This window comes from Tachyglossus aculeatus, chromosome 5 (assembly GCF_015852505.1).
Source record: "Tachyglossus aculeatus isolate mTacAcu1 chromosome 5, mTacAcu1.pri, whole genome shotgun sequence".
Taxonomy (NCBI): Eukaryota; Metazoa; Chordata; class Mammalia; order Monotremata; family Tachyglossidae; genus Tachyglossus; species Tachyglossus aculeatus.
This window is the reverse complement of record NC_052070.1, coordinates 6,243,690-6,258,316: the sequence shown is the minus strand read 5'-3', so window position 1 is coordinate 6,258,316 and position 14,627 is coordinate 6,243,690. Positions and strand designations below refer to the sequence as shown.

General features: G+C 51.5%; 1 protein-coding gene across 1 annotated transcript; it reads left to right on the top strand.

Moving 5' to 3' along the window:
* Positions 1 to 579: 579 nt before the first annotated feature.
* TMEM230 (transmembrane protein 230) lies at positions 580 to 14,567 on the top strand. The gene is made up of 4 exons (XM_038747426.1): positions 580 to 636; positions 6,912 to 7,027; positions 9,187 to 9,309; positions 14,410 to 14,567. Exons 1-4 carry the CDS (start codon positions 600 to 602, stop codon positions 14,548 to 14,550), a joined length of 417 nt encoding a protein of 138 aa, XP_038603354.1. The 5' UTR covers positions 580 to 599; the 3' UTR covers positions 14,551 to 14,567.
* The last annotated feature ends 60 nt before the right edge of the window (positions 14,568 to 14,627 follow it).

Below are 14,627 nucleotides of genomic sequence, written 5' to 3'. Positions count from 1 at the left end.
CTAAGCCTCAGTTCCCTCATCTGTAAAATGGGGATTAAGACTGTGAGCCCCGCATGGGACCACCTGATCACCTTGTATCCCCCGCAGCACTTAGAACAGTGCTTTGCACATAGTAAGCGCTTAACAAATGCCATCATTATTATTATTATTATCCACCTCCATCTTCCTGCTCCCCTTCCTCCTCCATCTGCTCCTCCTCTTTCTCCTCTTCCTCCACCTCCTCCTTCCTGCTCCCCTTCCTCCTCCTCCTCCTCCTCCACCACCTTCTCTTCCTCCTCCTCCTGCTTTCTTCTCCTCCTTTTCCTCTTCCTCCTCCCCGGACCACACGGTTGCCGGGCAACCGCGGTCGCCGGGCCTCCCGCGTCTCCCCATCAGAGAGGGCGGCGCCGTGACGCGGCGCGGCCTCCAGGGGGCGCGGCGGCAGGACGCGGGGTGGGCGGGGCTGCGCATGCGCGGGGGGGACCCGGAAGTGGCTCTGCCCCGAGGAAAGCGGCGGTGCGGGTCGCGCATGCGCGAGGGCCGGAAGTAACCGTGCCCCGAGGACGGCGGTGGTGCGCGTGCGCATGGCGGGTCGCGCATGCGCGGGGGCGCACCCGCGCATGCGCAGTTGGAGAAATGGGCCTGTGGAGCCTGGAGGTAGGAGGGAAGGGGAGCAATCCTGGGGGGCGGCCGGGAGGAGGAGGAGGAAGAGGGGAGGCACCCACAAAGACACCCCCCAAACAGGCAGGGCCCAGCGAGGCCCAGTGGGGAAAGCCCGGTTTATAGTAATAATGATAATAATAATCAATCAATCAATCAATCGTATTTATTGAGCGCTTACTGTGTGCATAATCAATCAATCAATCAATCAATCGTATTTATTGAGCGCTTACTGTGTGCAGAGCACTGTACTAAGCGCTTGGGAAGTCCAAGTTGGCAACACATAGAGACAGTCCCTACCCAACAGTGGGCTCACAATCTAAAAGGGGGAGACAGAGAACAAAACCAAACGTACTAACAAAATAAAATAAATAGAATAGATAGGTACAAGTCAAAGATCTCCTATATCCTCCCCAGCGCTTAGAACAGTGCTTTGCACATAGTAAGCGCTTAACAAATACCAAACTTATTATATGGTTATATGGTAACAATATGGAACATGGTATATGTTGCCAACTTGTACTTCCCAAGCGCTTAGTCCAGTGCTCTGCACACAGTAAGCGCTCAATAAATACGATTGATGATGATGATAATTCTACCAGCCCCTACCCAACAGTGGGCTCGCAATAATAATAATAATAATGGCATTTGTTAAGCGCTTACTATGTGCCTAACACTGTTCTAAGCGCTGGGGAGGATACAAGGTGATCAGGTTGTCCCACGGGGGGCTCCCAGTCTTCATTCATTCATTCAATCGTATTGATTATTGTTATGAGCCCACTGTTGGGTAGGGACCGTCTCTATCTGTTGCCAATTTGTCCTTCCCAAGCGCTTAGTACAGTGCTCTGCACATAGTAAGCGCTCAATAAATACGATTGATGATGATGATGATTTATGATTATTTATAATCGTATTTAGAGAAGCAGCGTGGCTCAGTGGAATGAGCCCGGGCTTGGGAGTCAGAGGTCATGGGTTCGAATCCCGCCTCCCCCCACATGTCTGCTGGGTGACCTTGGGCAAGTCACTTCACTTCTCTCTGTCTCAGTTCCCTCATCTGCAAAATGGGGATGAAGACTGTGAGCCCCTCGTGGGACAACCTGATCACCTTGTATCCCCCCAGCGCCTTGAACAGTGCTTTGCACGTAGTAAGTGCTTAACAAATACCAACATTATTATTATTATTATTTATTGAGCGCTTACTGCGTCCAGAGCACTGGACTAAGCGCTTGGGAAGTCCAAGTTGGCAACATAGAGTCGGTCCCTACCCAACGGTGGGCTCACAGTCTAGAAGGGGGAGACAGACAACAAAGCATATTAACAAAATAAAATAAATATGTACAAATAAAATAGAGTAATAAGTATTCATCCCCATTTTACAGATGAGGTAAGTGAGGCTCAGAGAATAATAATAATAATAACCATAGTATTATTATTAGTTAGTAAGCAGCATGGCTCAGTGGAAAGAGCCCGGGCTTTGGAGTCAGAGGTCATGGGTTCGAATCCCGGCTCTGCCAACTGTCAGCCGTGTGACCTTGGGCAAGTCACTTCACTTCTCTGTTCCTCAGTTCCCTCATCTGTAAAATGGGGATGAAGACTGGGAGCCCCCAGTGGGACAATCTCATTACCTTGTAACCTCCCCAGCGCTTAGAACAGTGCTTGGCACCTAGTAAGCGCTTAATAAATGCCATTATTATCATTATTTCTTAAGCACTGTTCTAAGCGCTGGGGCGGGGGAGGGGGCGGGGGATACAAGGTGATCAGGTTGTCCCACATGGGGCTCACAGTCTTAACCCTCTTTTTTACAGATAAAGTAACTGAGGCCCAGAGAATAATAGTAATAGTAATAATAATGGCATTTATTAAGCGCTTACTATGTGCAAAGCACTGTTCTAAGTGCTGGGGAGGTTGTAAGGTGCTCAGGTTGTCCCACGTGGGGCTCACAGTCTTCATCCCCATTTTACAGATGGGGTAGCTGAGGCCCAGAGAATAGTAAGAATAATAAGAAGAAGAATAGTATCTGTTAAGCACTTACTATGTGCCAAGCACTGTTCTAAGCGCTGGGGAAGATACAAGGTGATCAGGTTGTCCCACGGGGGGCTCACAGGCTTAATCCCCGTTTTACAGATGAGGGAACTGAGATCCAGAGAATAATAATGATAATAATAGTATTTGTTAAGTGCTTACTATGTGCCAAGCACTGTTCTGAGCGCTGGGGGAGATACGAGGTAATCAGGTTGTCCCACGGGGGGCTCACAGTCTTCATCCCCGTTTTGCAGTTAAGGGAACTGAGGCCCAGAGAATAATAGTAATAATAATAATAATGATGGTATTTATTAAGTGCTTACTGTATGCAAAGCACTGTTCTAAGCTCTGGGGAGGTTACAAGGTGATCAGGTTGTCCCATGTGGGGCTCACAGTCTTAACCCCCTTTTTTACAGATAAAGTAACTGAGGCCCAGAGAATAGTAGTAATAATAATAATAATAATAATGGCATTTATTAAGCGCTTACTATGTGCCAAGCGCTGGGGGAGATACAAGGTGATCAGGTTGTCCCACGGGGGGCTCACAGTCCTAAACCCCATTTTTACAGATAAAGTAACTGAAACCCAGAGAATAGTAGTAGTAATAATAATAATGGCATTTATTAAGCCCACTGTTGGGTAGGGACTGTCTCTATATATTGCCAACTTGTACTTCCCAAGCGCTTAGTACAGTGCTCTGCACACAGTAAGCGCTCAATAAATACAATTGATGATGAATAATGGCATTTATTAAGTGCTTACTATGTGCTAAGCGCTGGGGGAGATACAAGTTGATCAGGTTGTCCCACGTGGGGCTCACAGTCTTAACCCCCTTTTTTACAGATGATAAAGTAACTGAGGCCCAGAGAATAGTAGTAATAATAATAATAATGGCATTTATTAAGCGCTTACTGTGTGCTACTGGGGGAAATACAAGGTGATCAGGTTGTCCCACGGGGGGCTCACAGTCTTAACCCCCTTTTTTACAGATAAAGTAACTGAGGCCCAGAGAATAGTAGTAGTAATAATAATAATGGCATTTATTAAGCACTTACTATGTGCTAAGCGCTGGGGGAGATACAAGGTGATCAGGTTGTCCCATGTGGGGCTCACAGTCTTAACCCCCTTTTTTACAGATAAAGTAACTGAGGCCCAGAGAATAGTAGTAATAATAATAATAATAGTGGCATTTTTTTAAACGCTTACTATGTGCTATGTGCTAATTTTACTTGTACATATCTATTCTATTTATTTTATTTTGTTAGTATGTTTGGTTCTGTTCTCTGTCTCCCCCTTTTAGACTGTGAGCCCACTGTTGGGTAGGGACCGTCTCTAGATGTTGCCAACTTGTACTTCCCAAGCGCTTAGTACAGTGCTCTGCACACAGTAAGCGCTCAATAAATCTGATTAATTGATTGATTGATTGTCTAGATGATGATGATGATGCTAAGCTCTGGGGGAGATGCAAGGTGATCAGGTTGTCCCACGAGGGGCTCACAGTCTTAACCCCCATTTTTATAGATGAGGGAACTGAGGCTCAGAGAAGTGAAGTGGCTTGCCCAATCTCCCACAGCTGACAATTGGCGGAGCCGGGATTTGAACCCACGACCTCGGACTCCCAAGCCTGGGCTCTTTCCACTGAGCCACGCCGCTTCTCATCCTAATCCTTCTCATTGTAACTCTGCCCCTGTCCCTTGTCCACTGGGTGACCTTGGGCAAGTCACTTCACTGTATAATAATACTAATTATGGTATTTAGTGCTCACTACGTGGGAGGCACTGTACTAAACGCTGGGATAAAAGCAGTGTGGCTCAGTGGAAAGAGCCCGGGCTTTGGAGTCAGAGGTCGTGGATTCTAATCCCGGCTCCGCCTCTTGTCTGCTGTGTGACCTTGGGCAAGCCACTTCACTTCTCTGGGCCTCAGTTCCCTCATCTGGAAAATGGGGATGAAGACTGTGAGCCCCCCGTGGGACAACCTGATCACCTTGTCAACTCCCCAGCGCTTAGAACAGTGCTTTGCACATAGTAAGCGCTTAATAAATGCCATCATTATTATTATTATTATTAAGACTGTGAGCCCCCCGTGGGACAACCTGATCACCTTCTATCCTCCCCAGCGCTTAGAACAGTCCTTTTCAAATACCATTATTAACAAATACCAAATACCAAACAAATACGCTTAACAAATACCATTATTATTATTGTTATTATTATTATTATTATTATTATTATTATTAAAGCCCGGGCCTGGGGGTCAGAGGACTTGGGTTCTAATCCCGGCTCCGCCCCGTGTCTCCTGCGTGACCTTGGGCCACTTCCCTTCTCTGTGCCTCAGTTCCCTCATCTGTCAAATCAATCAATCAATCAGTCGTATTTATTGAGCGCTTACTGTGTGCAGAGCACTGTACTAAGCGCTTGGGAAGTCCAAGTTGGCAACATATAGAGACAGTCAGTCAGTCAGTGAATCAATCACATTTATTGAGCGCTTACTGTGTGCAGAGCACTGTACTAAGCGCTTGGGAAGTCCACGTCGGCAACATCTAGAGACGGTCCCTACCCAACGGCGGGCTCACCGACTAGAAGGGGGAGACGGAGAACAAAACCAAACATATTCACAAAATAAAATAGAACAAATATGTACAAATAAAATGAATAGAGTAATAAGTACGTACAAACATATATACAGGTGCTGTGGGGAGGGGAAGGAGGTAAGGTGGGGGGGATGGGGAGGAGGGAGAATTGTCTGTCAATCAATCAATCGTATTTATTGAGCACTTACTGTGTGCAGAGCACTGTGCTAAGCGCTTGGGAAGTCCAAGTTGTCACTTCTCTGGGCCTCAGTTACCTCAGCGGGCTCACAGGCTAGAAGGGGGAGACAGAGAACAAAACCAAACATATTCACAAAATAAAATAAGTAGAATAGATAGGCACAAGTAAAATAAATAAATAAATAGAGTAATAAATCTGTACAAACATATATACATGTAGGGATGTCAAATGGGGATGGAGACCGCGATCCCCACGTGGGACAACCTGATCGCCTCGTATCTACCCCAGCACTTAAAGCGGTCGGTGCTTGGCACGTAGTAGACGCTTAATACGGACTCTAATGGTCCGTAAGTCACTCCACTTCTCTGTCTCCCCCTTCTAGACTGTGAGCCCGCTGTTGGGTAGGGACCGTCTCTAAATGTTGCCGATTTGGACTTCCCAAGCGCTTAGTACAGTGCTCTGCACTCAGTAAGCGCTCAATAAATACGATTGAGTGAATGAATGAATGAATAAAATGGGGGTGAAGACTGTGAGCCCCCCGTGGGACAACCTGATCCCCTTTTATCAATCCATCAATCATGTTTATTGAGCGCTTACTGTGTGCGGAGCACCGGACTAAGCGCTTGGGAAGTCCAAGTTGGCAACGTCTAGAGACGGTCCCTACCCAACAGCGGGCTCACGGTCTAGAAGGGGGAGACAGAGAACAAAACCAAACATACTAACAAAATAAAATAAATAGAATAGATATGTACAAGTAACATAAATAAATAGAGTAATAAATCTGTACAAACATCTATCCATATAGACAGGTGCTGTGGGGAAGGGAAGGAGGTAAGATGGGGGAGATGAACACATATTTATTACTCTATTTTACTTGTACATATCTATCCTATTTATTTTATTTCGTTAGTCTGTTTGGTTCTGTTCTCTGTCTCCCCCTTTTAGACTGTGAGCCCACTGTTGGGTAGGGACTGTCTCTAGATGTTGCCAACTTGGACTTCCCACGCGCTTAGCACAGTGCTGTGCACACAGTAAGCACTCAATAAATACGATTGATGATGATGATGAAGAGGGGGAGAGGAAGGAGGGGGCTCAGTCTGGGAAGGCCTCCTTGTAACCTCCCCAGCGCTTCGAACAGTGCTTTGCAGAGAAGCAGCGTGGCTCAGTGGAAAGAGCACGGGGTTTGGAGTCAGAGGTCATGGGTTCGAATCCCGGCTCCGCCACATGTCTGCTGTGTGATCTTGGGCAAGTCACTTCACTCCTCTGGGCCTCAGTTCCCTCATCTGTAAAATGGGGATGGAGACTGTGAGCCCCCCGTGGGGCAACCTGATCACCCTGTATCCTCCCCAGCGCTTCGAACGGTGCTTTGCACATAGTAAGCGCTTAACAAATGCCAATTATTATTATTATTAGATAGTAAGCGCTTAATAAATGCCATTATGATGATGATGATGATTGTGATTGTGTGGGGGCGGGTCTGAGTGCGGGCCCCGCAGGCTATGATGCCGTCCCGGAGCGTGGCCTCGTCGGGGGCCTCCAACAGCAAGGTGAAGTACTCGAGGCTGGCCAGCACCGACGATGGCTACATCGACCTCCAGGTCAGCGCCCGCCGGGGGCCCCTTCCTTCCCAGGGCCTCCTCCGATGGGCATCAGCGCGCTCTTTGGTAGCGCTTAGCACAGCGCTCGGTCCCCGCCCCCCGGTCCCGCCGGACCTCTCCTGCCCGGGGTCGCCGTCCGTCCGGGCCGAGGAGGGAGGGGGCCGGCGGGGGTCGGGGGGCCGGACCCCGGGGTGGCTTGACGGCGGGCACGGAGGGGGCACCGGAGGGTGGGGGGGGCGGTGCCGGGCGAGGGTGGGGTGGTGGCAGGCAAGGAGGGGGCCTGGGACGGTGCAGGTGGACCGTGCCCGGGTGGGGAGAGGGCCGCAGTGGGCGAGGAGGGGGAGGAGAGGGTGTCCAGGGGTGAGTAGAGGGCACCCATGGGTGAGGAGAGGATGTCCATGGGTGAGGAGAGGGTGTCGGTGGATGAGGAGGGGGTGTCCGTGGGTGAGGAGGGGGTGTCCGTGGGTGAGGAGGGTGAGGAGAGGGTGTCCATGGGTGTGGAGGGGGTGTCCGTGGGTGAGGAGAGGGTGTCTGTGGGTGAGGAGGGTGAGGAGAGGGTGTCCGTGGGTGAATAGAGGGCACCCATAGGCGAGGAGGGTGAGGAGAGGGTGTCCAGGGGTGAATAGAGGGCACCCATGGGTGAGGAGGGTGAGGAGAGGGTGTCGGTGGGTGAGGAGAGGGTGTCTGTCAGTGGATGAGGAGGGGGTGTCCGTGGGTGAGGAGGGTGAGGAGAGGGTGTCTGTGGGTGTGGAGGGGGTATCTGTGGGTGAGGAAAGGGTGTCTGTGGGGGAGGAGGGAGAGGAGAGGGTGTCCGTGGGGGAGGAGGGTGAGGAGAGGGTGTCTGTGGGGGAGGAGGGTGAGGAGAGGGTGTCGGTGAGTGAAGAGGGGTCCTTGGCCGCTGAGGAGAGGGCGTCTGTGGGGGAGAAGAGGGTGTCGGTGGGTGAGGACGGGGTGTCCGTAGGTGAGGAGAGGGTGTCGGTGGATGAGGAGGGGGTGTCGGTGGGTGAGGAAAGGGTGTCTGTGGGTGAGGAGGGGGTGTCGGTGGGTGAGGAGAGGGTGTCTGTGGGTGAGGAGGGTGAGGAGAGGGTGTCCATGGGTGTGGAGGGGGTGTCTGTGGGTGAGGAGAGGGTGTCTGTGGGGGACAAGGGTGAGGAGAGGGCGTCCGTGGGTGTGGAGGGGTGGGTGCCCATGGGGGAAGAGAGGGTGGCGGTGGATGAGGAGGGGGGTGTCTGTCAGTGGGGGAGGAGAGGGTGGCGGTGAGTGAAGAGGGGTTGTTGGCTGCTGAGGAGAGGGCGTCTGTGGGGGAGGAGAGGGTGTCTGTGGGGGTGGAGAGGGCGTCCATGAGTGAAGAGGGGGTGGCAGTGGGTGAGGAGAGGGCGCCCGTGGGTGAGGAGGGTGAGGAAAGGGTGTCTGTGAGTGAGGAGAGGGTGTCCATGGGTGTGGCAGGGGTGTCCGTGGGTGTGGAGGGTGAGGAGAGGGTGCCTGTGGGTGAAGAGGGGTTGTTGGCCACGGAGAAGAGAGCATCTGTGGGGGAGGAGAGGGTGTTGGAGGGTAAGGAGGGGGAGGAGAGGGTGTCCGTGGGGGAGGAGATGGCGTCCGTGGGTGAGGAAGGGGTGCCAGTGGGTGAGGAGAGGGCGCCCATGGGTGAGGAGGGGGAGGAGAGGGTGTCTGTGGGTGAAGAGGGGTCGTTGGCCGCGGAGAAGAGAGCATCTGTGGGGGAGGAGAGGGTGTTGGAGGGTAAGGAGGGGGAGGAGAGGGTGTCCATGGGTGAGGAAATGGCGTCCGTGGGTGAGGAAGGGGTGCCAATGGGTGAGGAGAGGGCGCCCATGGGTGAGGAGGGTGAGGAGAGGGTGTCTGTGGGTGAAGAGGGGTTGTTGGCCACGGAGAAGAGAGCATTCGTGGGGGAGGAGAGGGTGTTGGAAGGTAAGGAGGGTGAGAGGGCGTCCGTGGGGGAGGAGATGGCGTCCATGGGTGAGGAAGGGGTAGCAATGGGAGAGGAGAGGGTGCCCATGGGTGAGGAGAGGGTGTCCGTGGGTGAGGAGAGGGTGTCCGTGGGTGAGGAGGGGATGTCTTTGGGTGAGGAGGGTGTTGGCGGGCATGGAATGGGCGCCGGGCCTGGTCTGAGCCGCCCCCCGCCCCCGGTCCCGTCGCCCCCGCAGTTCAAGAAGAGCCCGCCGCGGGTGCCCTACAAGGCCATCGCCCTGGCGGTGGTCCTGTTCGCCGTGGGCACGCTGCTCATCGCCATCGGCGCCCTCCTGCTCGCCGGATACCTCAGCAAGGGCGTGAGTGGCCTGGGCCGGGCCGGGCGGGCGGGCCGGCGGCGGCGGGGGGAACGGTGGGCATGTGCGCGCGCGGGCGGGCAGACGCTCGCGGGCACCGGGACTTGCCGTGACCTCGTCGCGGGCAAGGGGAGAGGCCTAGCGGGCGGCACCCGGGCCTGGGGCATCCTGGCTGCCGAATCGTCCTTTCCACGCGCTTTGCACACAGGAAGCGCTCAATAAATACGACTGAATGAGTGAATCAGTGCTGGGTGACCTTGGCTAAGTCACTTCTCCAGGCCTCAGTTCCCTCATCTGTCAAATAAAAATAACAGTGATGATGATGGCATTTATTTAGCACTTACTATGTGCAAAGCACCATCCTAAGCGCTGGGGAGGTTACAAGGTGATCAGGTTGTCCCACGGGGGGCTCGCCGTCTTCCTCCCCATTTTACAGATGAGGGAACTGAGGCCCAGAGAAGTGAAGTGACTTGCCCAAAGTCACCCGGCTGACAAGTGGCGGAGCCGGGATTTGAACCCGTGACCTCTGACTCCCAAGCCCGGGCTCTCTCCACTGAGCCACGCTGCTACTCCGTGAATGCTGGGTGACCTTGGCTAAGTCACTTCTCTAGGCCTCAGTTCCCTCATCTGTCAAATAATAATGATGATGATGATGATGATGATGGCATTTATTAAGCGCTTACTATGTGCCAAGCACTGTTCTAAGCGCTGGGGAGGATACGAGGTGATCAGGTTGTCCCATGGGGGGCTCACGGTCTTCATCCCCATTTTCCAGGTGAGGGAACCGAGGTCCAGAGAAAGTGAAGTGACTTGCCCAAAGTCACACGGCTGACAAGTGGCGGAGCCGGGATTTGAACCCGTGACCTCTGACTCCAAAGCCCAGGCTCTTTCCACTGAGTCACGCTGCTTCTCAAATGGGGATGGAGACTGTGAGCCCCACGAGGCTATTACTCTATTTATTTATTTACTTATTACTGTATTTATTTATTACTCTATTTATTATTACTCTGTTTTATTTGTTACTCTATTTTATTTGTGCATATTTATTCTATTTATTTGATTTTCTTAATATGTTTTGTTTTGTTGTCTGTCTCCCCCTTCTAGACCGTGAGCCCGTTGTTGGGTAGGGACCGTCTCTAGATGTTGCCAACTTGTCCTTCCCAAGCGCTTAGTGCAGTGCTCTGCACACAGTAAGCGCTCAATAAATACAATTGATTGATTGATTGATTGATCGGACTTCCCAAGCGCTTAGTCCAGTGCTCTGCACACAGCAAGCGCTCAATAAAGACGACTGAATGAATGAATGAATGAATGAACGAGGGACGGGGACTGGGTCCAACCCGATTCACCTGTATCCCCCTCAGCGCTTAGTACAGTGCCTGGTACATAATAAGTGCCTAAAAACCACAGTTATTATTATTATTATTATTTTTCTCTGCCCCTCAGTTTCCTCACCTGTAAAATGGGGATGCCACACCCGTTCGCCATAGGACATGGTCTCAATCAATCATTCATTCATTCAGTCGTACTTATTGAGCGCTTACTGTGTGCAGAGCACTGTACTAAGCACTTGGGAAGTACAAATTCATTCATTCAATCGTATTTATTGAGCGCTTACTGTGTACAGAGCACTGGACTAAGCGCTTGGGAAGTCCAAGTCGGCAACATATAGAGACGGTTCCTACCCAACAGCGGGCTCTGTCCTTAGCACTTGGGAGGGGACGAGGGGAAGCGCTCAATAAATACGATTGATTGATTGAATGAATGAATGAATGAATGAACAGTGAACGGACCTATTCCCTGCCCACCCCGAGCTTCCCGGCGAGAGGGGAAATCTTGGCTCAACCCAAACTGAGGATGGACCCCCTGTCCGTGACACCCCGTTTGTCCCGTCCCCCGCTTCTAATCAATCAATCAATCGTATTTATTGAGCGCTTACTGTGTGCAGAGCACTGGACTAAGCGCTTGGGAAGTCCAAGTTGGCAACATCTAGAGACGGTCCCTACCCGACAGCAGGTGATCAGTCTAGAAGGGGGAGACAGGGAACAAAACTAAACATATTAACAAAATAAAATAAATAGAATGGATATGTACCCACCCACCCCCATCATCTCCACCCCCACAGCATTCACGTACATATCCCTCATTTTACTTATTATCTGTATCGATGCCTCTCTCCCCCTCCGTTCATTCATTCAGTCCTATTTATTGAGCGCCTCCCGTGTGCAGAGCACCGCACCGAGCCCTGGGGAAGTACAGTTCGGCAACGGAGAGAGACAATCCCTCTTCTAGACTGGGAACTCGCTGTGGGCAGGGACTGTCACCCTTTATCGTTGTACTGTCGTTTCCCAAGCGCTCAGTACAGTGCCCTGCACACAGCAAGTGCTCAACAAACACGATCGAATGAACGAAGCGCCCTAGAAACACTCATAAAAATAATAATAATAATAATAATTTTTTAGACTGTGAGCCCACTCTTGGGTAGGGACTGTCTCTATATGTTCCCTATTTGTACTTCCCAAGTGCTTAGTACAGTGCTCTGCACATAATAAGCGCTCAATAAATACGATTGATGATGAATAATGGCATTTGTTAAGCGCTTACTATGTGCGAAGCGCTGTTCTAAGCGCTGGGGGAGTACAAGGTGATCAGGTTGTCCCACCGGGGGCTCACAGTCTTCATCCCCATTTGACAGATGAGGGAACTGAGGCCCAGAGAAGTGAAGTGGCTTGCCCAAAGTCACACAGCTGACAAGGCTGGGATTCGAACCCATGGTAATAACAATTGTGGTATTTGTTAAGCATTTACTTTGTGCTACATAGTACTTGAGAGTAGTACCATAGTACTGTGGTAGAACTGTAGATTATACTGCGTAGTATAGTATAGTGTATATGGTATAATGTAATAATAGTAATAATGGCATTTATTAAGCGCTTACTATGTGCCAAGCACTGTTCTAAGCACTGAGGAGGTTACAAGGTGATCAGGTTGTCCCACGGGGGGCTCACAGTCTTCATCCCCATTTTACAGATGAGGGAACTGAGGCCCAGAGAATAAGAAATAATAATAATAATAATAGCATTTATTAAGTGCTTACTTAAGCGCTGGGGAGGTTACAGGGTGATCAGTTTGTCCCACGGGGGGCTCACAGTCTTCATCCCCATTTTACAGATGAGGGAACTGAGGCCCAGAGAATAATAATAATAATAATAATAATTATAGCATTTATTAAGTGCTTACTTAAGCACTGGGGAGGTTACAGGGTGATCAGTTTGTCCCACGGGGGGCTCACAGTCTTCATCCCCATTTTACAGATGAGGGAACTGAGGCCCAGAGAATAATAATAAATAATAATAATAATAATAATAATAGCATTTATTAAGTGCTTACTTAAGCGCTGGGGAGGTTACAGGGTGATCAGTTTGTCCCACGGGGGGCTCACAGTCTTATGCCTCGAGTCTCTAGGGTTGGTATTTCTAGAGAGGCGGCGTGGCTTAGCGGAAGGAGCCCCGGTCCTGGGTTCAAATCCCGGCTCCGCCAGCCGTCAGCTGTGGGACTCTGGGCGAGTCACTTCACTTCTCCGGGCCTCTGAGCCCGGAGTCGGAGGACGTGGGTTCTAATCCCGGCGCCGCCGCTTGTCTGCTGTGTGGCCCTGGGCAAGCTGCTTCACTTCTCTGGGCCTCAGTTCCCTCATCTGTCAAATGGGGATGAAGACCGGGAGCCCCACGGGGGGACAGCCTGCTTACCTTGTATCTCCCCCAGCGCTTAGAACAGTGCTTGGCACATAGTAAGCGCTTAATAAATGGCAACATTATTATTTTTCCAAAGCCCCTTTCGCATTTCCTAGCCCGTTTTGTTCTCCCCATGTCCCTGTGAGGTCGGAAGAAGAGGTTTGTGGGACAGAGGGATCGGGTCTGACCTCCTTGTCCCCCCCATCCCACCCCCCACGATGCTTAGTACAGTGCTTAGCACCCAATCTTTATATTTTGATGGTATTTTTTGAGCACTTCCTATGCACCAGGTGCTGTACTAAACGCCGGGGTGGGTATAGAGTCAATCAATCAATCAATCAATCATATTTATTGAGCGCTTACTCTGTGCAGAGCACTGTACTAAGCGCTTGGGAAGTACAAATTGGCAACATATAGGGACGGTCCCTACCCAACATTGGGCTCACAGTCTAAAAGGTTGGGCCCCGTCCCTGCCCGCCGTGGGCCTCACGGTCTTCGAGAAGCAGCGTGGCTCAGTGGAAAGAGCCCGGGCTTTGGAGTCAGAGGTCGTGGGTTCAAATCCCGGCTCCGCCACTCGTCAGCTGTGTGACTTTGGGCAAGGCGCTTCACTTCTCTGGGCCTCAGTTCCCTCATCTGGAAAATGGGGATTAAGACCGTGAGCCCCACGGGGGACAATCTGATCACCTTGTAACCTCCCCAGCACTTAGAACAGTGCTTTGCACATAGTAAGCGCTTAATAACAGTCTAGTCTTCTAGACTGTGAGCCCACTGCTGGGTAGGGACTGTTCTATATGTTGCCAACTTGGACTTCCCAAGCGCTTAGTACAGTGCTCTGCACACAGTAAGCGCTCAATAAATACGATTGAATGAATGAATGAATAAATGCCATTATTATGAGAAGCAGCGTGGCTCAGTGGAAAGAGCCCGGGCTTTGGAATCAGGGGTCATGGGTTCGAATTCCGGCTCTGCCAATTGTCATTCATTCATTCAATCGTATTTATTCAGCGCCTACTATGTGCAGAGCACTGTACTAAGCGCTTAGGAATTGTCAGCTGTGTGACTTGGGGCACACAGTCATTTAACTTCTCTGGGCCTCAGTTCCCTCATCTGGAAAATGGGGATGAAGACTGGGAGCCCCCCGTGGGACAACCTGATCTCCTTGTAGCCTCCCCAGCGCTTAGAACAGTGCTTTGCACATAGTAAGCGCATTATTATTATTATTAAAATGGGGGTGAAGACCGTGAGCCCCCCGGGGGACAACCCGATGACCTGGTATCTCCCCCAGCGCTTAGGACGGTGCTCGGCACATAGTAAGCGCCTAACAAACAGATGCCGTCATTATTACGATGATGATTATCGTCCTCCGCACCAGGGGGCCGACCGCGCGGTGCCCGTCCTGATCATCGGCATCCTGGTGTTCCTGCCCGGCTTCTACCACCTGCGCATCGCCTACTACGCCTCCCGGGGCTACCGGGGCTACTCCTACGACGACATTCCCGATTTTGACGACTAGGGCCCGGAGCGGGCGACGCGAGGACGGGTCCCGGCGGGAAACGGCTCCGCTTCGGCCCGCGGGTCCGGGCGCGGGCG